The sequence below is a fragment of the Phyllostomus hastatus genome, unplaced genomic scaffold, assembly GCF_019186645.2.
Source record: "Phyllostomus hastatus isolate PE091 unplaced genomic scaffold, TTU_PhHast_1.1 phas_contig_36, whole genome shotgun sequence".
NCBI lineage: Eukaryota > Metazoa > Chordata > Mammalia > Chiroptera > Phyllostomidae > Phyllostomus > Phyllostomus hastatus.
Window position 1 is genome coordinate 1,390,370 of NW_025333862.1, and position 24,343 is coordinate 1,414,712.

The 24,343-nt window shown below is 36.6% G+C and overlaps 1 protein-coding gene across 1 annotated transcript in view; it reads right to left on the reverse strand.

Moving 5' to 3' along the window:
• Positions 1–24,343, reverse strand: part of SPTA1 (spectrin alpha, erythrocytic 1) — a 181,203-nt gene that overhangs the window by 5,554 nt on the left and 151,306 nt on the right. The window contains exons 43-47 of the mRNA XM_045841426.1: positions 22,318–22,527; positions 20,845–21,141; positions 19,987–20,099; positions 18,827–18,844; positions 18,295–18,346 (exon numbers count right to left, since the gene is read on the reverse strand). Coding sequence (XP_045697382.1) covers positions 18,295–18,346; positions 18,827–18,844; positions 19,987–20,099; positions 20,845–21,141; positions 22,318–22,527 — 690 coding nt within the window. The remainder of the gene's footprint in view (positions 1–18,294; positions 18,347–18,826; positions 18,845–19,986; positions 20,100–20,844; positions 21,142–22,317; positions 22,528–24,343) is intronic.

The window sequence follows — 24,343 nt, forward strand, 5'->3', positions numbered from 1 at the left end:
ATCAGATTGTTCTTAATTTCAATGTTTCTGGTTATATTTTGCTTGCTTGTTTGTTTTGTTGACTAGGTTCCACTTAAAGGTGAGATCATATGCTATTTGTTTTTTGTTGCCTGACTTATTTCACTTAGCATGATGCTCTCCAGTTCCATCCATGTTGTTGCAAAGAGTCGAATTTCCTTCTTTCTTTCTGCTGCATGGTATTCCATCATGCATATGTACCATAGTTTTTTTGATCCATTCATTTACTGATGAGCACTTAGGCTGCTTCCAGTTCTGACTATTGTAAATTATTCTGCTATGAACATTGGGTTGCATAGGTTCTTATGGATTGGTGTTTCGGGAAGACAAAAGCCCAATTAAAAATGGGCAAAAGACCTGAACAGACACTTCTCCAAGGAGGACATACAGAGGGCCCAGAGACATATGAAAAGATTCTTAGCATCACTAGCCATCAGAGAGATGAAAATTAAAACTACAATGAGATATCACTTCACACCAGTCAGAATGGACATCATAAACAAATCAACAAACAACAAGTATTGGAGAGGATGTGGAGAAAAGAGAATCCTAATGCACTGTTGCTGGAAATGCAGACTGATGCAGCCACCATGGAAAACAGCATGGAATTTCCTCAGAAAACTAAAAATGGAATTTCCTTTTGACCTGGCAATTTCACCGCTGGGATTATATCCTAAGAGCCCTGTTGTTGTTGTTGTTCTTGTTGTTCTTGTTGTTGTTGTTGTTTTGTCCTTTAGAATGCACATAAAAGTGAAATCATATGGTATTTGTCTTTTTCTGTCTGAATTTTTCACATAGCATAATATTCTTTAGTTCCATCTATGTTGTTACAATAGTAAGATTTTATTCTTTTTTGTGGCCAAGTACTATTAGATGGATATATGTACCACATCTTCCCTATCCAGTCATCTATTAATGGAAACTTGAGATATTTCAATATCTTAGCTATTGTAAATAATTCTGCAGTGAATATAGAGGTGCATACATGTTTTCAAATCTGTATAATGGATTTATTCAGATAAATACCCAGAGTGAAATTGTTGGTCATATAATAGCTGTATTTTAAATTATTTGAGAAACCTTTATACTGTTTTCCACTTGGCTGCACAAACTTGAAGTCACACTAAAAATGCACAAGTGTTACCTCTCTCTACATCCTTGCCAATGCTTGTTGTTTGTTGATTTATTGATGATAGTCATTCTGAAAGGTATGAGGTAAAACTCTCATTGTAATTTTAATTTGCATTTCTCTGATGATAGTGACATTGAACATCTTTTCACAGATCTGTTGTCCCTCTGTATGTTCTCTTTGGAGAAGTATTTATTTATGTCCTTTTAATTGGAATGTTTATTTTTTATGCTAAGTTGTATGACTTCTTTATAGATTTTGGATATTAACCACTTATCAGGTCTATCATTGATTAATATCTTTTTCTGGTCTGTAGGTTATCATTTTGTTTTGTTGGTGGTTTTCTCTGTTGTGTAAATTTTTAAAGTTTGATGTAATCCCAGCAGTATATTTTTTCTTTTGTTTCCCTTGCCTGAGGAGATTTATCAGAAAAGAAATCACTAAGTGCAATGCCAGATTGTTTAGTTCCTGTGTTTTCTTCCAGGTGTTTTATAGTCCCAGGTCTTACATTTGGGTCTTTAATCCATTTTGGGTTTCTTCTTGTATATAGTACAAGAAGATGATCTAGTTTTAGTTTTTGCATGTATCTGTCCAAATATGTCAATGCTATTAATAGACAGTCTTTACCCCATAAAATGTTTTTTTTTCATTATTTTTCATATATTAATTGAATATATAGGTGTGGGTTTATTTCTGGGCTTTCTATTCTTCCATTTATCTATACAGGTGTGACACAGTGCATTTAGGTAAAATCTCATGTCACTGTGATATTATTTTGAGTTAATAAAGCTATCATAATAATCATTACCTGCATGTCTTTTTCCATGCTAACAATTGTAAATCTACTTATACCCACCCCTGCATATCTGTTTTTATGCCAGCTTCATGCTATTTTGATCACTATAGCTTTCTGTCATCATTTTTTATCAGGTGTATGATATCTCCAACTTTGTTCTTTTTTTCAAGAGTTTTGTAGTTATTCAGGTCTTTGTGGTTCCATATATTTGATTTTTGTGTGTGTGAAAAGTGCCAGTGGTCTTTTGATAGGAATTGCATTGAATATATAGATTTCTTTGGGTATAATGGGAATTTTAATTATGCTAATTCTTCCTATCCATGAGTATGTCATCATTTATTTGGATCTTCTTCAATGTCTTATAACTTATCCAAGTACAGGACCTTTACCTCCTTGGTTAAATTTCTTCCAGGCATTGCATTGTTTTGATGCACTGTAAATGGAATATTTTTCTTAATTTTTTTTCAACTAGTTCATTTTTGGTGTAAAAATGCAACTTATTTCTGAATATTAATTTTGTATTCTCTTATTTTACTGAATTCATCTATAAGCACTAGTAGTTTATTGTTTTTCCAATTACAGTTGTCCTAATTCTCCCCATTGCTTTCTTCTATCCTGCTCACCACACCCCTTATTCCCTCAGTCAGTTCCCACCCTGTTGTCCATTACTGTGGGTCTTTTATACATGTTCCTTGATAAGACACTTCTCCTTCTTTCTCCCATTTTCTCCCTCCCCCTCACCTCTGGTCACTGTCAGTTTGAAATGTAATACATCACATAAAATAAAAGACAAAATGAAAGACATCACATGAAAGACAAAAACCACACAGTCACATCAATATATACTGAAAAAGCAGTGGAAAACTACAGCACCAATTTATGATTAAAAAAAAAACACTCAGGAAAGTGGGGATAGAGAAAGTATACTTCAACATAACAAAGCCATATATGAGAAATCTACAGCCAATACCACATTCAATGATCAAAAACCAAAAACTTTCCCTCTAAGATCAGGAACAATACAAGGGTGTCTGTTTTCACTTCTAGTCAACATAGTATTGGAAGTTCTAGCCATAGTGATCAGACAAGAAAAATAAATAAAAGCACCCAAGTCACAAAGAAGGAATTAAACCTGTCATTGTTTGTAGATGAACTGACCACCAAAAATCTACTCAACCTAATAAATGCATTTGGCAAAACAACAGGATACAAAGTCAATATTCAGAAATCGAAGTCAATTTTGTATACCAACAATGAAATATCAAAAACAGAAACTAGAAAAATCCCAGTTGCAATAGGAACAAAATAATAAAATACCTAGGAATAAACTTAATGAAGGAGGTAAAAAACCTGTACTCTGAAAAGTATAGACCACTGAAGAAAGAAATTAAGGAAGACACAAATAAATGGTAGCATATACCTTGATCATGGATGGGAAGAATTAATATAAAAATGTCCATACTACCCAAAGCAATATAAAGATTCAGTTAAATCCATATCAAAATGCCAATGGTGGAGTTGGAAGATGGTGATGAGATAGGTGGGAGCAGAGCCCACTTCCCCCTGTGCACAAGTGGAACACCTAGCCAGTCTTCTGAGGAACAGAGTGAACAACCAATGGAATCCAGCATATATGAAGGTTGCAGGCCAAAAGCATAGAAAACATTGAAAAACAGATGGTAGGGAGGCTGCTTTGGGACAGGAAGGTCCCTGAGAACAGTGTGGGGACCAGGACTGCTGCTGCCCCTGGCCTGGTGCCTTCTGGCACCTGCCACAGGATCCTTGGATGAGAGCCAAAACAACAGCTCCCTCCCTTGCCAAACAAGGAGGATAGAGAAACACATGATGGACCTAAATGCTTGAAGTTGATGGAGGGAATAAAGATGAAATGGGAGACACGCAGTGGCAGGTGTTTATCTACTGAGACTGTGAATGCTGGCTGGGTAATTATGAGAAAAATTGGGGAGCCAGGTGATGTCTGGAGAAAGGAGAAGAGTGGATCATGACAGAACCTGACACTTATAGTCTCCAGTCTGATTGAAAAGTTAGGATGTGTGAGAGACCAGGTGCTTATTGGGAGCAGCAGGCTTAAACAGAAGGTTTTTGTTAAAAAACTGGCTCTTGGTCACAGTTCAAGGAAGTCTGCCACAGTGGCCACTACTAGCTGCCCTGGCCAAACACTTGCTGCTGAAGCCACAACCTTGGCCACAACTCTGCCCCTGCCACTGTAGGGTAGCTGGGCTGCCTTGCTAAGAGAAAGGAGGAGGCCCACCCCACAAAGAAGAGCAGCAGGGCTCAGGCAGTTAGCAGCCTCCAGAAAGACTTAACTCAATGGGGGAGCTGAACTACCCTGAAGAAACCTTGAGAGTGCCTAGCACCTAGGATAGCAAGGAGTGAGAAGGTGGTGTGTGAGTACCTCTAATTAGTGCACCTGAATGACAGCACAACAGGTGCATGGAAGGTGCCAGTCTGGTGCAGAGGGTCAGTGGGGTCCTGAAAATGACTGGTAGAACTGGGATGGAGGCTGCACACTGTGAATAGTACAGCTCAGACCTGGCCCCAATCCTTGTAAAACCATAGGAAGGGAGAAAAGTGAAGCCCAACCCACTCAGCTTGCAGCATCCAGGAGGACCAGCAGAACTTTCTTAGCTGATTTTTAAATCAGGAGGCTTTTTCTTTCCCCTGCCTCCCATGTGAGACAATAAGACCTGGAGCTGTGAAATGTCCAGAGACAGGCCCAAAGAAGCATCACAAGGTGAATTGCGAAACAGACAAATTTCACTTTTCTATTTCAGGGAACTGGAATGTTATTGTTTACTTGTATTATTATTTTTCATTATTTTTACTTCTTTTGTTTTATCAGTATATTTTATTTCTCTTCTTTCTGTTTAGTTTTCTTCATTTTATTTCTCTAGTTGCATTGTTTGACTAGTTTTCCTTGTTCTATCTTTTTATTGTATTTTAATTTTCTTCTTTCACTTCACTTGTGTTCCAATAACACACTGCTCTTGACTGTGTACTTTCTATTCTTGTTATCCAAATCATATATTTTTGTCATATTATTGTTTTTCAAGTCCTACTTTAAATAATTGTTGCCCCATACAATTGTAAATACTACACAGCACCCCTCCCAGAACTTAGCGTATTTCACTGTATTCCAGAACTCTATTATTGCTGTGGTTAACCCTATTCTCTCACACATTATACCTATTTTCTATCCTTTACTCCCACTATATTACATAATCTGACCTCCCACAAGCTGTTTTCTGAATTCAACTCACCTTCCCCCCTCCAACAAGAGTCTTATCTTTTTTCAATCCTTTCTAAAAAGTGGCTAGTTGAGTGAAATGTCATGGTTAACACTATACTTATCCAAAGGATCTCCTATCTCTTCTCTACAGGTTGGTACTGTAAAACCCATAGAACACACTCCCAATGTCTTAATTCATTTTGCCTCCCCACTCCAACTGTTCACATAAAAGAATAGGTGGGAGCTCTGAACACAAAAATACCTATTGGAAGAGAGAACCCATCAACAAAGGAACCATCAACAGATAATAGAGGAAGATGGCAGAGGAGTGAGTGAAAACCATAATACCTCCACCCAGAACCAATTTGGAATTACAACTTAATGGTGGAGAAATTATCCAGAACAAATAACTGAACAGTAGCGAGAGAGAGGCCTCATAACCTTGTACAGATAGGAGAACCAGCTTTGACACAACCTGTCCACACCACTGCAACAACATACAAGTTGTGGTGGGCAGAGTGACCCTCAGTCAACCAGCTGGAGGGAAGAACCCACCAAAGAAAGACCCAACAACAATCAAAACCCAAATACAGCCAGAAAGCCAACACAAACAACATCCCAACAGCAGCAATTTCAAGAGATTAAGGAGATAGCACCATTGAATCTCACAGGTATCCTACCATAGAAGTTCACACTACAAACCCAGGGAGTCACAACAGATCAATTTAAGAAGCAGAGGCTAACAAGAAGAGTCTCACAAACAATCGGAAGACATAGAAACAATCTCCAAATGAAAAGAAAGGAGGATGCCTCAGAAAGAATGCTAAATGAAACCGAAGCAAGTCAATTATCAGATATTAAGTTCAAAGCAATTGTTGTAAGGAAGCTCAATGAGAGAATTACAGAGAATCACAGAGAATTACCAAAAACTATAGGGAAACTATGATGAACTCACTGCAAACTATATCAATGTGAAAAAGGAAGTAAAAACTATCAACAAGAGCCAAGAAGAAGTGAAGAATACAGTTTCTGAAATTAAGAACACAATAGAGGGAATCAAAAGCAGGCTAGATAAAGCAGAGGATCAAATGAGCGAGCTGGAGGACAAGGTAGAAAAACAATCCCAGGAAGAGGAAGAAAAAGAAAAAATATTCAGAAAGAACAAACAGGTGTTAGGGGAACTGCAGGACAACAGTAGCGAGAGATATTGATATTATTATATCAATATTATATTGATAATATTGAGAGATATTATTATGAAACATAATAATATCTATATAATAGGGATAGAAGAAGAAGAAGAAGAAGAAGAAGAAGGGCAAGAGATAGAAAATTTGATTGAAGAAGTAATGATGGGAAACTTACCTAATTTGATGAGAGAAAAAGGCACATAGATCCAGGAAACACAGAGTCCCAATCATAAGAAACCCAACGATGCCCACATCAAGATGCCTCACAATTAAAATGGCAAATTACAAGACAAATAAAGAATCTTAAAGACAGTAAGGGAGAAACAGCAAGTAACATACAAGGGAGTTCGAATAAGACTAGCAGCTGACCTTTCAATGAAAATGTTCCAAGTCACAAGGAATTGGCAAAAAATATTCCAAGTAATGAAAGAGAAAGGCCTGCCACCAAGACTACTATATCCAGCAGGGCTCTCAATTAAAATGGAAAATGACATAAGGTATTTCCCAGACAAAAGAAGGCTCACAGAATACATCTCCACCAAACCAGCACTGTAAGACATGATAAAGAGACTGCTTTAAGAAAATGAAGAAAAAGAGTGAAAGAGAGAGGACAAGGGTACAAAGGAAATAAAATGGCAATTGAAAGGTACAATTTAAAATAATAACTTTAAACATAAATGGATTAAATGCTCTAATCAAAATACATAAAATAGCTGAATAGATAAGAAATCGAGACCCACATATATGCTGCCTACCAGAGACCCACTTCAGGACAAAAGACCTACACAGACTGAAAGTGAAAGGCTGGAAACAAATATACCAAGCAAATGGACAGAAAAAAAAAGCTGTGTACAATACTCATCTTAGACAAAATAGACTTCAAAATAAGAATCATAAAAAGAGACCCAGAAGATCACTTCATGATGAATCCATCAAGAACGCATAAACATGTGTCCTTTATGCTTGTTTCTGTAAACCCTTCCTCTTTTCCCCTGAAATTCCCTCCCCTCTCCCTTCTGGGCACTGTCAGGCTGGGATGGGAGTAAAAGACAGAATACTGTACTTGAACAACAATTAAAATAAAATAAAATAAATAAATTTTTTAAAAAACACATAAACAATGTAAATATATATGCACCCAACAAAGGAGCACCCAAATATACAAGAAAAATCTTGGAGCACTTCAACAAAGATATTGACAATAGCACAATTATAGTAGGCAATTTTAACACCCTATTGTCAAAAAAGGATAGATTTTCCAAGCAAAATATCAACAAAGATATTGTGACATTGAGCAATAACCTAGATGAAATGGAATTAAATGATATACATAGAAACTTTCACCCCAAAGAGGCAAAATGGAGATTCTTTTCAAATGCATATGGGACTTTTTCAAAGATAGACCACATGATAGGACACAAAACAAGCCTCAGAAAATTCAAGAATATTGAAATCATATTGAGCATGTTCTCAATATGCTCAATAAGTGACTGAAACCAGACCAACCCCAAGGAAAAATTCAAAAATGCTCAAACTCATGGATATTGAATAGCATGCTATTAAACAAAGAATGGATTTAGAATGAGATCAAGGAAGGAATCAAAAAGTTTCTGGAAACAAATGAAAATGAACTCACAACAACCCAAAACTTATGGGACTCAGTGAAGGCAGTCCAGAGAGGGAAGTTCACAGTGATACAGACCTACCTAAAAAAGATAGAAACATTTCAAATAAACAACCTATCCCTACACCTACAAGAACTCAAAGAATGACAACAAAGATAGCCCAGAGCAAGTACAAGGAAGGAAATAATAGCAGATTTAAATGACATAGAGACTAAAAGCACAATTCTAAGGATCAATAAATCCAGGAGCTGGTTCTTTGAAAAAATAAACAAAATTGGCAAGCTTTTAAGAAGACTCATCAAGGAAAAAAGACAGAGGACCCAAATAAACACAATCAGAAATGAAAGATTATAACTGACACCACAGAAATACAAAGGATTGTAAGAAATTACTATGAAGAACTATATGCCAAGAAATTTGAAACCCAGGTGAAACAGACAAATTTTTAGAAAAAGATGTTTCAAAATTCAATGAAGAAGAATCAGCCTGAACAGACCAATAACAGCTGACAAAATCAAAGCAGTAATAAAAAAAAACCCCATGGTACACAAAAGCCCTGGACCAGATAGTTTCACAGGGTAATTTTAAAAAGCATTTAAGGGAGAGCTAGTATCTATCATACACAGACTACAGGAAAAAATCCAAGATGATAAAAGACATCCAAACTCTTTTTATGAAGCCAGCATCATCCTAATTTAAAAACCAGAAAAAGTCACAACAAAGAAGAAAACTACAGGCCAATATTACTAATGAACATAGATTCTAAAATCATCAACAAAATATTGGCAAATAGCATCCAGCAATACATTAAAAACATCATATACCATGATCAAGTGGGGTTTATCCCAGGTATGCAAGGATGGTGCAATATTCACAAGTCAATAAACATAATACATCACATAATACATCACATAAACACAAGCAAAGACAAAAATCACATGATCATATCTGAAAAAGAGGCAGAAAAAGAATTTGATAAGGTATAGCACCCATTTATGATAAAAAATAGCAATGTGGGAATAGAGGGAGCATTTTTCAACATAAGGAAAGCCATATATGAGGGACCTAAAGCCAACACTATCCATGAGATAAATGGATAAAAACTAAAAGCTTCCCCACTAAAAACAGGAACAAGACAAGGATGTCTGCTTTCACCACTGCTATTCAACATAGTATTGAAAGTCCTAGCCACAGCAATCAGAAAAGAAAAATAAATAAAAGGCATCCAAATTGGAAAAGAAGAAACAAAACTGTCACTATTTGCAGATAACATGATTGTGTACATAGAAAAGTCTATAGACTCCACCAAAAAACTACTCAACCTAATAGTGAATTTGGCAAAACAGTGCCATACAAAGTCAATATTCTGAAAATGAAAGCATTTTTGTACACCAGCAATGAAATATCGGAAACAGAAATCAGGAATAACATCCCATTTGATACAGAAACAAGTAAAATAAAGTACATAGGAATAAACCTAACCAAGGATGTAAAAGACCTGTACTCAGAAAACTACACAACACTGCAGAAAGAAATCAAGGAAGACACAAACAAATGGAAGCATGTAGTATGTTCATGGATTGGAACAACTAACATCATCAAAATATCCATACTATCTAAAGCAATTTATAGATTTAATGCAATACCTATTAAAGTACCAATAACATATTTCACAGATATAGAACAAACATTTCAAAAATTTATATGGAACCATAAATAACCCCAAATAACTACAGCAATTTTGATTAAGGAAAACAAAGTGGGATGGATCACCATGCCCATCTTCAAATTATATTTCAAGGCAATGGTAATCAAAACAGCCTGGAACTGGCATTTAAACAAACACTTAGACCAATGGAACAGAACAGATCCCAGAAATAAACCCAACTCTCTATGGTCAATTAATATTTGACAAATGAAGCAGAAGCATAAAATGGAGTGACAATAGCCTCTTCCAAGAAATAGTGTTGAGAGATCTACACAGTTATATATATATAAAAAACCCACAAAACTCGATCACCAACTAACACCATACACAAAAGTAAATTCAATATGGATAAAAAACTTAAATATATGTCATGACACCATAAAAGTCCTAGAGGAGAACACAAGCAGAAAAATCTCAGACATTCTGTGCACAGTATTTTCACCAATGTGTCCCCATGAGTAGGGGACATAAAGGAAAGAATAAAAAAATGGGGTCTTATCAAAATAAAAAGCTTCTGCATGGCTAAAGAAAACAAAATTAAAATGAAAAGGGAACCAACTATATGGGAAAGCATATTTGCTGATGATCCCTTGGACAAGGGTCTGATCTCCAGATATATAAAGAGCTTACATGAGTCTACTCCAGGAAGACAAACAACTCAAGTAAAAAATGAGCAAAGGACCTGAGCAGACTTTCCCAAGGAGGACATATAGAGGCCCCAGAGATATATGACAAGAGGCTCAGCATCACCAATCATCAGAGCAATGCGAGTTAAAACTGCAATGAAATACCACTTCACACCAGCCAGAATGACCATCATAAATAAATCAACAAACATTCTAACATTGTGTTAGAGAGGATGTGGAGAAAAGGGAACCCTAGTGCCCTGTTGGTGGGAATGCAGACTGGTGCAGCCACTATGGAAAACAGTATGGAATTTCCTCAGAAAAGTACAAATGGAACTGCCTTTTGAAATAAGCTAGGTGGTGAAAGACAAATACCATATGATCTCACCTTTAAGTGGAACCTAGTCAACAAAACAAACAAGCAAGCAAAATATTACTAGAGATATTGAAATTAAGAACAAACTGATAGTTACCACAGGTGAGGTATGAGGGGATAATGGGGGTGGTGGTCATGGGCCTTCCTCTGTGTTGTTCCTTTTCAGGAACAACTATAAAGAACAGGTGGACAAAACCAAAGAAGTTGGAATCAGGGGAGGCAGGTGGGGATGGCTGGGTTGGTGGGGGAGTTCTGAGGGAAAAGGCAGACAAGTGTACATGAACAGTGTTGGGAACCGCCCTGACTGGTATCAGAGGCTGAAACCCCCACCTAGCTAAGGCTAAGGGAACGCCCTTGGAACTGTAAGCCAGCAAGGAGACAAAAGTTTATCTCCCTGGCAGGAATGCTGCTTCTGCTGCTTTATTCATAACTGAACCCCAAAAAGCGTGGTCGGTTAGCCAAAGACGGGTAAGATTCCCCACGGGGGGAACGACCTAAGACAGGCACGATCACTTTGGGAGGCCCCCCCAAAAGAAGGACTTGGGGGGCTGCAGCAAAAGGGGGTGATGGACCCTCATTCCTCAGCTTTGACATAGCCTGAGTTCTCATCGTCTGGGAGAAAATCTCCTTATCTCTTGGTTGCCTTAGTTCCCTTGCTCCACCTAAGCCTGAAACAATGACAGGGTGGTGCAGCTCGGTACTGAGAAGTGCGGATTCCCCAGGGTGATCAGGCCTAAGAAAGAATATGTAAATTACTGTGAAACCTCCTTTGTTTAGAATGCTCTCAGTTGAATGAGAAGGGTCTTAGGAGGAAGTTAGTTTGTTCCTCAGTCTTACAGCTCTTTGACCCCAACTCAATAGACCGGCAGAGTTCTTTGTTTTCTATAGTTCCTTACTTCCCCTAATGAGTACTGTACTTTACCTGAATTATTATGCAAAATGAGCCTAATAAAAACAGGTATGGACGGTAAATCAGCGCGCTCCCCACTAGGGGCGGTGGCCATTCTGTCCCTACTTCCCCACAGAAACTAGTCTGTCTCTGTGCATGTGTTGTTTTTTTCTCGCGTGTTTATCGTCGAGCCATCCACAGCGTTCCGTGGTCACTGCTGGCCGGTGACCCACGCGCAACAGAACAGCAATAAAAACAAAGAAACAAATTTACAAAAAAATCCCCAAAATACCAGTGGCATGTTTCACAGTTATAGAACAAATACTTCAAAAATTTATATAGAACCATAAAGGACCCCAAATAGTACTAGTGGTGTGTAGTGGAATCTTTAGGGTTCTTTATATATAGTAACATGTCACCTATAAATAATGAGAATTTTTATTTGTCCTTTCCAATTTAGATACATTTTATGTTTTTCGTACCTTTGATTCCTGTAGCTAAAACTTCCAATACTATGTGGGAAAATATGTGGTGCAAGTGGACATCCTTGTTTTTTTTCCTGACTCTAAGAAAACAGTTTTAGCCTTCCCCCATTGATTATGAAGTTACCTGTGCATTTGTCATATATGGCCTTTATTATATTGAAATGTTCCCTGTATTCCCACTTTGCTGAGCATTCGTTTAATAAATGGATTCTGGATTTTGTCAAATGCCTTTTCTGCATCTATTTCTATGATCATATGATTTTTATCCTTCACTTTTATGTGGTGTATCACATTAAATGATTTGTGAATATTAAAACAAACTTACATCTCAAAAATAAATCCCACTTGGTCATGGTGTGTTATCTTTTTATTTTTATTTCTGAATTTGATTTGCTAGATTTTGTTGAGGGTTATTGTATATATGTTCATCAGGACTATTGGTCAACAATTTTTTTGTAGTATCTAAGTCAGATTTAGGGATCATGGTCTTGGTTGCCTCGGAAAATAGGCTTAGGAGCTGTCTTTCCTTTTGAAATTTTTTGAATGTAAAGAATAGGTATTAATTTTTCCTTGAATGTTTGGTAAAAGTCACATATTAAAACATCTTGTCTATGACTTTGGTTTGTTAAAATTTTTTTGATTACTGATTCAATTTTGTTAGTACTAATTGGTCTGTTTCATTTTCTGTTTCTTCTAAGTTCATTCTGGGAAGAATGCATGTTTCTAGAGATTTATGAATTTCTTCTAGGTTATCCCAATATTTGGCGTATAGTTGTTCATAATATTTTCTTATACTCCTTTGTATTTTTGTAGTGCCAGTTGTTACCTCTCTTTTTCCATTCTGATTTTATTAATTTAGCTCCTTTTTCTTTTTTATTGATGAGTCTGGTTAAAAGACTATTAATCTTGTTTATTTTGTCAAAGAAACAGCTCTTGGTTTTATTGATCTTTTGTATTATTTCTTTAGAATCTATCTCATGTATTTCTGCTCTGATATTTGTTCTTTCTTTCCTTCTCACTTTGGGCTTTGCTTGTTGTTTTTTTTCTAGTTCCTTTAAGTATAAAGTTAGATTGTTTATTGGAGATTCTTTTTGCTTCCTGAGGTAGGCCCATATTGCTCTGAATTTCCTTGTTGGTACTGCTTTTGCTACCTCCTATGGATTTTGTATTGTTTTAATTTTCATTTGTATCAATATATCTTTTGATTTCTCCCTTAATCTCATTGTTAATCCATTTATTGTTTCATAGATTTTATTTAGCATACATTTGTTTGTATGTTTTCCAGTTTTTTTTACTCTTAGTTAACATTTAGTTTCATAATGGTGGATCAGAAGAAGAAGCTTGATATGACTTCAATCTTCTTAAATTTATTCAGACTTGTTTTGTGGCCTTACATGTGTTCTATTCTGGAAAGTATTCCAGGTCACTTTAAAAGAATGTATATTCTGATGCTTTGGGGTGAAATGCTCTAAAAATATCAATTAAATCCATCTGGTCTAGCCCTGGCTGTGTCGCTTAGTTGGTTGGAGCATTATTCTTTGCACCAAATGATTGCCCATTTGATTTCAGGTCAAAACACATACCTGGGTTGCAAGTTTGACCTCTGGCTGTAGCATGTATGGGAGGAAACCAATCTCCCTCTCTCTCAAATTAATGGAAATGTACCCTTGGGTTAGTATTAAAGAAAAACTTCCATCTGGTGTAATGTATCACTTAAGGCCACTCTTTCCTTGCTGATTTTCTGTCTGAAAGATAGATCCATTGATGTCAATGGGCTGCTAAAGTCCCTACTATGACTGTATTATTGTCAATCTCTTCTTTTATGTCTGTCATTATTTGCTCTATATATTTTGGTGACCCTTTGTAGGGTGCATAAATGTTTACAGGGTATATATCCTCTTGATGGATTGATCCCTTATCATTTTGAAATGTTTTTTTGTTTCTTACTATAGCCTTTGTTTTAAAGTCTATTTTCTATAGAAGTATCATTACTCTTCTTTTTCCTTTTCTATTTTCATATAATATCTTTTTTTCTATTTTGCTTTCAGTCTGTCTGTATTTTTTTAATCAGAAGTAGGTCTCTCTCAGACACTATATGATGTATTTGTGGGAAAAGTTCAACTATTGTTATATAGTGAGAATGGTTTGTGTGACATCAATGTAACCTAGCAGCCAATTAGAGTGGACTGGAATGTGTATGCATGAACAAAGACAACTTCATTATTCTAGTCAGTGGTGGCAGTAGATGCCTTGGATTGAGCACATGTACTGTGTGGCCATTACATTAAAAATGACTGAGCAAGTAGAACAATGAATCTGCAACCAGTTATGCATTAAACTTAAACATTCCTCCACAGAAATTATTCAGATGATTCACAAGGCCACAACCATGGGCAACAAGTGATTGGAAGTTTCATCATGACTACATGCCGGCTCATGCATCACATCTCATGCAGATTTTTTTTGGTGAAACATCAAATCATCTAGGTAACTCAGCCACCCCTAAAACCCAGATTTGTAACCTGCAACTTCTGGTTTCTCTCAAAACTAAAATCACCTTTTAAAAGGAAGAGATTTCAGACTATGAGATTCAGAAAACTACAATGGTGTAGCTGATGGTGATTGGGAGAACTGTGTGAGGTCTGATGATGTCTACTTTGAAGGGGGACTTAGGCATCATTGTCCTGTGTACAGTATTTCTTATATCTTTCTTCTTCTTCTTCTTCTTCTTCTTCTTCTTCTTCTTCTTCTTCTTCTTCTTCTTCTTCTTCTTCCTCTTCCTCTTCCTCCTCCTCCTCCTCCTCCTCCTCCTCCTCCTCCTCTTCTTCTTCTTCTTCTTCTTCTTCTTCTTCTGCTTCTTCCTCTTCTCCTTCTTCTTCTTCTTCTTCTTCTTCTTCTTCTTCTTCTTCTTCTTCTTCTTCTTCTTCTTCTTCTTCTTCTTCTTCTTCTTCTTCTTCTTTCTCTCCCTCCCTCTCTCTCTCTCTCTCTCTCCCTCTTTATTACTGTTCAAGTACAGTTGTCTCCATTTCCCCTTCGCCACTCCCCCACACACCAATCATTCCCACCTCCCACCTTCAATCCTCCCCCCTTTGGCTTTGTCCATATGTCCTTTATACATGTTCTTTGATGTCCCTTCCCCTTCCCCCATTATCCTCTCCCACCTCCCCTCTGATTACTGTCAGTTTGCTCTTTATTTCAGTGTCTCTTGTATTTTATTTAATAAATACCCTTGTTTTTCATATGGCATGACAGGATACTTCCTCAACAGACCCCTTTTATTTGGGTTTGTTTTCTTATGCATTTATCCACCTATGTCTATTTATTGGAACATTTAATCCATTTACATTTAAATTTATTACTGACTGATGTATACTTATTGTTATTTTATCATTCATATTTATCTTCCATTTTCTTCTTCTCACAGAGTTCCTTCTTTTTCAGCATTTTTTGTAATACTGGTTTGGTAGTAATTAACCCCTTTAATTTTTTCTTGGCTTAGAAATTATTTTTCCCTTTTTTGAGTCTAAATGATAGCTTTGAGGATGGAGTGGTCTTAGTTTTAGGTCTTTCCTTTGCATCACCCTGAACATTAGGTGCTAATGTTGCCTTACCTGAAAAATTTCTGTTGAGAAAAAGCTGACAGTCTTATGCAAGTTCCCTTGTAGGTAATTCTTTCTTTTACTGCTTTTAGGATTTTCCCTTTGTTTTTAACCTTTGACATTTTACTTATGCTGTGTCTTGGTGCTGATCTCTTTGGGTGCATCTTACTTGAGGCTCTGCACTTCCTGGACTCATACATGTATTTTCTTTGACAGGTTATAAATATTTTCAGTCACTATTTATTCAAATAAGCTCTCAATATCTTCCTCTATTTCTTCTTCTCTTCTTACTCTTAGAATGTGTATGTTGTTATGCTAGATGTTGTCCCTTAACCTGTATCCATGTTTTAAAAATTATTTTTCTCTTTGTTGTTTTGATTGGGGCTTTTCTGTGACCTTGACTCCAAATCATTGATTCAGTCTTCTGTTTCATATAATATACTGTTGATTCTTTCTAGTGTATTCTTCATTTCAGTTATTGATTCTTAATTTTTCACTGGTTATTTTTTATGATTTCAATATCCTTTTTTTATGCTTATCTCTTTGTTGAATTTCTCCCTAACTTCATCAAACTTCTTTATAACCAGTGTTTTGAACTCTATCTGGCAGATTGCTTACCTCCCTTGTGTTTACTTCCTTTTCTGGAGATTTCACTGTTCTTTTCATTGGCACATATTTCTCTGCCTCCTCATTTTTTCTGCCTCTTTTTGTTTCTATTTATTAGGTCCATATGTTATGTTTCCTAGCCTTGACATGGTGGCCTTATATAGTAGGTGTCCTGTGTGGCTCAGTTGTAGAGTCTTCCTGATCACCTGAGCAAGGTGTCTATTGAGCCTAGTTTGTATTGTGTGTACCTGCTGTTGTATTTGAACTTAGATTGCTGTTGGCATTTCTGTGAGTGGGTTTAGCCCTCAGGTTGACTGTCTGTGAGTATTGACAGGAATCATAGTGTACCAACTACTGTGAAGGACCTGACCCCATGGAATAGGATTTGCCCTAAGGAGATTACCCTTTTAGAGTGTGTCACTTGTTGGGCTAATCACGTGGTGCTCTGCTGTGGTTTGAATCTTGCCACAGGTTTCTTGGTTCGGGGGCCACTTGGGAAGAGTCTGGTGCAGGCCCACATTAGCTGCTGCCTATGACTGACCCAATGTTACCTGGTAGGAAATACAATGTGACTCATGATTGGTAACTGCCTGGCATGTGCCTGCAGGTGTATGGGAGAGGGCATGCTACAAACTAATATATAGGCTGCCACCATTACTAGGCCAGGGGTCATTTAGAAAACGGCACAAGGCACCCCAAGGGCTGTGGCTATGTAAGTCTCAGCTACTGTAAAAGTCCCAAGCAGTATGTGATTTGAGTGAGTCAGATTCTTGGGGAGCCACCGTGTTTGGCTGAGTAGTGTTCATCAGGTTAATGTAGATTCAGATTTGACCATGTGGTGGGAGAGCTCAACAAATGAAAAATGGCAACTGCTCACCAGCTGTGTTGAAGGATGGCTCAACACAGGAACAGTAGGGGCTGTCCCTTCAGTGCTTACTCTGAAGCCACACAGCTAAGCTTCTCTCTGTATGGTTTTGGCTTCCCCCAAGCCACTGTTCTCTGTTCCAGACCTTGGGAAGAGGTCCTGTGAGTGAGTGAGTCAGTTCATGGGCCCTTTAAGATAACCCTGTGAGTCTCCAGAAGCTTTATCTCATTCAGATGGACAAATTACCAGCTGAATTTTAGAAGGAAATGTCTTTGAGGCTCCTTTTACAGCACTGGTAATATGGCTTGGGAGACTAGTGTGGGCCTGGGATCCCTTTTGCTTTTCATGGGAGACTTCTGCATCTGAAATATCACTCAGAATTTTCAACTGTCATGCATGGGTGTGGGTCCAGCCTTCTTTGAATCGCTCTCCCCTTCCTACCAATCTCAATGTGGCTTCTTCTTTGTATACTTAGTTATAGAGCTTCTGTTCAGTTGGTATTCAGATGGTTGTCCAGGTTTGTTATTCCATAATTTAGCTATGATTTTGATGTGGTCATAGGAGGAAGCTAGCACAGCATTTACCTACTCCACTTTCTTGACTGGAACTCCCTATCTGACACTGTCTTAGTCTTTAGTTTTTAAATACGCTCATTAGGAAGAAATAAAATTTAATTAATAAAATTTTCTCCTGGAGAAGTCAATAATGAAAAGAAATGTTAAGAAACAGAACTGTAGCCCATCGCTTCCCTCAACTGTTAAAAGATCATCTAGATTCAATTGTATTATCAAATGATAAAATAAATTTTTCAATGTTTCAGGTTGTAGAATAGGAGCTTTGCATTTGCTCCCTCCTTAATAACAGTAACTCTATGATATAACTATTATTAAGCTTATTGTATAAGTACAGAAATTGAAGTTTAGAGATTTAAGGAAAATAATGTCCATTAAATGATGGCCAATGGTTAGAATGACACTCTGGCAGAGTTGGCACCACAGACTTAGGCTCTTGATTTTCATGCCAAAGAATTTATGTAAATGTGTTTATTTAAGAGTTCTCTTTAAGTAGTTTTTATTTTTTCACTCATTGTAATTCTGGAAATATCCTAAGCTAATGAATAAACATTACTTACTTTATTTGCTTCCAACTGGGATTCCAGAGTTCCTGTCTCTTTGAGCAAAGATCTAGTTAAGAACAAGAGGAAAAGTTACTCATAATATCAGAGGTCAATATTTCATACAGACAAATTCAAAGCTTCTACATTTCTCTACTGGTACTTATTCCAAGTTATTTGGCCTCTCTGAAATAAATTTTCAGAACACCAAATATTCATGGAACCAAATCTTTTGCTTATTGGCACCTTGACAGATATATGAGAAGATAACTTAGGTGTATTTCTAGTTCTTTTCTGCCTATGAAATGGCTTCCAGACCTCCATCCCAGCTGTTATTCTCAAACATATCCTCAACCTAATGTGTAAGCAAGACTCCACCTAATGAAGTGTGGAGGCAGAATGACATTTACCATGCTTTTCTTTCTCACTCAACATTTTTATTTAGGCATCATCAGACTGAGATGGGGCAAAGATGACCCAGGAATGAGGTCTCCTTAATTAATTATTCCAGAATGGTATAACAAAACAAACATGATAACAAAATACTGACCCATCCAGAAAATAGGCCCTGGTCATGGGGTTCCGGAACAGGAATCAGAAAAGAAAAAGGGAAATTGTGTGTTAAAATTGATTACTTTAATAATATTTTCTTCAGATTTATAAAACATTCTAAATCATTAGTAACCAAAAACATATGGACATGTTCCACCCACTGTTATCAAAGTCTCTTTCACACTGAGAGCTAAAAGCCTTTCATTCATCTACTTGCTGATGTATGAAGAGCATGGGTGTGAGGTGGTATAATCAGTGTTCAGCAAATGATGCCAGAAGATTGGGAACCAAAACCAAAGGGAGAGAAGGATGAACTATATTTCCTTTGTTTTCTCTCAGATGTTTTTAACCATGATACAGATTTTCTTTTTGTTAATTATGTGATTTATTTATGTCACTGGTGCTTACAAACAGTATCAATGTTGCATACAATTCTGACCCATTTACTGGATGCAGTCTACCAACTTACACCTTTATTCTAATGTGTTACACCTTCTAAGTCTCCTCTTTTTCAGCTTATTTGCTCCAGTAGATGTGACAAGTGTTATTTTCACATACAGAACAATTTGCATTCAATAAAACTGATTAGCATACATTATTTCACTTGATTCTCATCACAGCTTTAGTTGTTAGGCAACATAAGAATTTCATATTAGTTGTGTATGATATTCTCTGCTTCTTATTGTGTTAATAAAAACATATGTAACCTTGACCAAGTCCATTTATCTACTGAACTTCTTTACACATTTGGACACAGGTAATAAGATCTTCTTTGTATACTTTTCAAGGGTGATCTAAAAGTTAAGTGACATAATGGACATAGAAGTACTTTATAAGGTGCCAAGTGGTATGCAAACATAAGGAACTGTTATTATTTTTGTACTGTAACTACAGCCAACAAGAAAAAAGTGAAAGTATCAAGAAAAAAAATCGAAAGGTACACAGTGCATATAAGGCTGAAATTCTCATTTCTCAATTTTGCAAAGATTGTTACAGAAAGTAATCAACTATAAATATAAAGCTCAAATAAGATTTGGTGATTTTAGGACAGAATAAATGCTGTAGGAATCGCTCCTCCCACCACCTTTATGTTCTTCATCCTAATGGGAATGGAGAGTGTGTCATAAGTATCATAGGTTTTGGGGTATCACAGCACACCTGGTCTCCAAGACCCACTGAAGGAAGGCACTGGCATTCTGTTCAAACTCCTGGCACATCTCAAAGTTCTTGATCTGTCTTGCCTCCTCATTTTGCAGCTCCTGCTCCCGTTCCTAGAAACCAAAATCACAGATAGTGGATTGCACATTAAAGACCGTTCTTCGAAGTAAAGTATCTGGTTCCAGGCTGAGCTGTACATCTTAACTCTCCCAAATCTAACCTATATCCCAGAGGCATGTGACTAAGTATTCATATTTCTTCCAGCCCACCTCTTCTCATCTTTAAATGGAACTGGAGAGCATTATGTTAAGTGAAATAAGGCAGGCAATAAAAAAAATAACATAGGATCTCACCTATAAGTGTAACTTAATCAACAAAACAAATAAGTGAGCACAAAATAACCAGAGACACTGAAATTAATAAATTTATAAAATATTTTCCATCATTTCTATAATGAACATCATTATAGACAGACAAAAATTAAATGCAACCACATTTAAATGTACCTTTGGAAGTGTGTATATAATAGGAAATATTTTGGATGGGGTGATATATAGACTAAACAAATACACCAGCTTTGTAAACTTTTTATAACCTTTATTCAGAGTCACCTCCAGGAGCTTGTGTTTGCTTTCCTAAATCACTATTCTACATCTAGAAGCATAAAGCTGTCCAAACTATGTTGCATAGTCTATATTTATTGTGGACATATTTCCAAATTTTTCTTAGGCTGTCCAGTTTATAACTGTTGTCCCAATTAATCTTGTTCCTTTCTTTTTCAAAAGTCCCCCAAATTGGATAATAATTTGGCCACAATCACTATAGTAAAAAAAATGTCTCTGCTATGCCTCAAATTACCTTGATGGCATCATGTATTTGCTTCCACATCTTGTCTAGTACCTCCATTGTTAGCCAGGTATAAGGGCTGGAGGGCACATTTAAGGTCTTAATCTGCTGATCTAGCTCTAGCAAATAGTTGAAGTCTTCTTTGGCCCTGACCAAGGAGGCCAAGAACACCTTGTGATCCTTCTGAAGCTGGTGAATCTCATTTAGGGAGACACAGTGCACGGATTCTGACAAGTCCTCCTCAACATTCTCACACCAGTGGTTGAAAGATGAAGCCTTGTGTGCAAATTCCATGAATAGCTCCTCAGCCTATAGAGAAAAAAAGATACCTTCATTTTTACCAATAGAAACAGAAGAGTAGAAGACAAGAAAAGACTGAGGATAAAAAAATAACTTTCTTCAAATATTTTCAGGGCCAGCAATCTAAGAGGGCAGAAATAAAACCAATAGGTACTACAGAAAAAGATGGATGGATGTTTGAGTTACAGGCATAAGCTCTGATTTTGGCATCTTGTTATGTGACACTGGTCAGATTCTCCATCATCTACAAATAAGAAAGTTGAATAATTTCTACAGTCATTTTAGCTCTAAGGTTCCAAAAGTGGCAAAGGTCACTTTGGAACCTTAAAAAACTATAATATATATATAGTTTTCTATTACTTGATTCATTTTTGTCACCTAAAATATGTTTCATATGCTTCAATAGAGTAAAAATTAACTAAGGGTCAAGATGAACTGGTTTTTATTTGTGTGTTTGTTTTCTAACTACCTTAACTTGTTAAGGTAACAAGTAAATACGTGCTATGGTATAGGAGTGCTCTGTAATTTCACTGACTATCTGATTTCTCTTTAATAGCATTTTTTAAAATTATTAACATCTAATACTTTAGCAACCACCATTAGAAAAAACATTTTAATCACTTATATTCATATAGAACTTAGTGGTTTACATTGAATTTTTCAGATCCATTATTTATTTTAATAGTATTGAAAGAGAACAGCAAAACATGGTAATAACTTTATCCTACTTCATAAGTACAGGAGTAAAGGTTCAGATGTTAAGTGACAAGTGTGAATTTTCCCAGCTAGAATGATGAGAACAAAAGTTTTACTTGTCTGGTTTTCCTTTATTTGAATTAAACAAAGGACAGGGATGACCTTTGCTCCTGCCTGACAGTTTTAGGTCTTCTTTACAGTAAGATCTTTCACTTGTTTGTCCCACCTACCTTTTCCACTACCAGCAGCCTAGTTTTCATCTCAAGTCAGCTGGGTAACTGATAAATCAGTCTAAAAAATCTCTTGTCAATTAAAATAGTTTTGCTCAGTAAGAATGTCTTTCTGATCCTTTTCAAAGTACTGACCCAAATGTCTATAAACAGAGTTCAACAGAGTTCCTATTCAACAGAGTTTCTACTATTTGTTTCTAGATTTCATGGTTAATATGTAATCAAGGCCTTACCATGCCTTATCATTTCTAAAATTTACCTTCTGGATGGGTAACTGTTTCTCTAGCAATTTCTGTCTGTGGGCTGCAGAGACTTCCAGCAGCTGTTCCCAGAGCCTCAGCAGAGCAGCATGGCGCTCCTCAATGGCTTTGGTCTGGCTGTGTTGAGCAGCCACCAGTTGATCCCTTAAATCAGTTATCTTAGACAGTCTGTCTTGCTGAAAGCTCTGCATACTGACATCCAGCGTGTCCTGAGAAAGATCCATATAGAAGCACTGAACAGAGAAATAATATAGATTCCAAAGGGTCATTTACACCGGGGTTCCAGCATATTTTTTATCATGAACACGATAAGAACTAGAAAAGATTTAGAATGATGACCAAGGATAAAGAAATAGATATGGTTTAGAGACTTAAGTGAACATTTGGGATTGGGATTATGGTCAAGTTCCAGTGGATTTATGTTTTATGATTAGATTTTAGTTTATGTGGACTATGATGATTAAGGAAATACTGGAAAATTACATATTCTAAATATTCTAAATAAAAACTAAATCCTCACCATAGTTCACATCCTTTGTAAGAGCCTTTATATCACTTGTTAGAGTTTGTGTTCTAATTACTAGCAGTGTGCTATATAGAGCTTGGAAGTATGCAAACTAGCAAAAGACCTCCTACAGATGTTATAATACACAAATGATATTTTTGTGGAGATGATGATATCAGAATCACAAGGTATATTCATAAGAATAAGGATGTTCCACTTCCAAATCTAACAGGGTGGCTTGTATACAGACCATTGTCTCTTTGAGGATAATTTTAACCACTGGGTAAAAATACAAAAAGCAGCTGTTTGAAAGGGATTAGAATGCAACTCAGGTAGCTATAACTCAGGGATTAAAATTTTAGAGAGGAGGGAATGGAAATGTAGTAAGAGTAATATTCTCTATTACTTTTGAAATATAAATTATACAGGGTAAGAGGAGAAAGCAGCTGATCAGAGCTTTAGATAATCAGAAGGATCTAAAATGACAAGAACTGGAATTCTAGGAAACTGGGGCAGCCAGGATTTGATGAGCCAGGAAAAGGAACTGCATGAAATAGGTGTAATATTCTTCCTGCATTTTCCTCTCAAAGCACTTACAGATTCATTTTTTGTTGCTGTTGTTCAGTCCAGTTGTCTCCATTTTTCCCCATTACTCTTTCCCACTCTACCCACCCCCACTTCCCACATTCAATCCTCTCTCCCTGTTGTCTTTGCCCATGGGTTTTTTATACATGGGTCCTTGATGATCCTTCCTCTTCTTTGTCCCATTATCCCTTACCCTTCCTTTGTGGTTACTCTGTAGGACACAAGTTCTAGAAGCTAAGCAGAAAACAGTAGTTATGAATCTAAAATGCTAAGTAGAGTTTTCTGTAGTTACATAACACCAAGTTCAGGGCACATTAGGTATGAGCAGCTCTAGTAAGAGATTTAAGTGAAAAGACCCCAAGTGTGAAAGCAAACTGAAAAAAGGCTAATTTTCAAAAACAGACAAACAAACAAACCCTAAAAATATGCTTTGAAGCAGTTCAACCCTTGGCTAAAAAGTAGGAGTTGAATACAAAATGGGAGTGTTAACTTACAGCTTTAAGTCCAAACTTATAAATGAATTACTTTAATGTAAATGAACTCACTGTTCCAATAAAACAATCAAATAGAACAAAACTCACTATTTGATATTTATAAAAGACACATTTAAAATATAAAGGTACTCTGCATTTCTGTGTTCATTGCAGCATTATTCACAATAGTTAAGATACAGAAACAACCTAAGAGTCCATGAGAAGATAAACAGATAAAGAATATGCCATATAGGGAGACAGATACATGCATACATACACACATACCTATATAATGGAATATTATTCAGTCATGAGAAAGAAGGGAATCCTCCTATTTGCAACAACTTGGATAAAATTTGAGGGCATTGTGCTAAGTGAAATAAGTCAGACAGAGAAAGACAAGTACTGTATTATATCACTTATTTGTGGAATCTAAAATAGTGGTTACCCAGAACTAGGAGC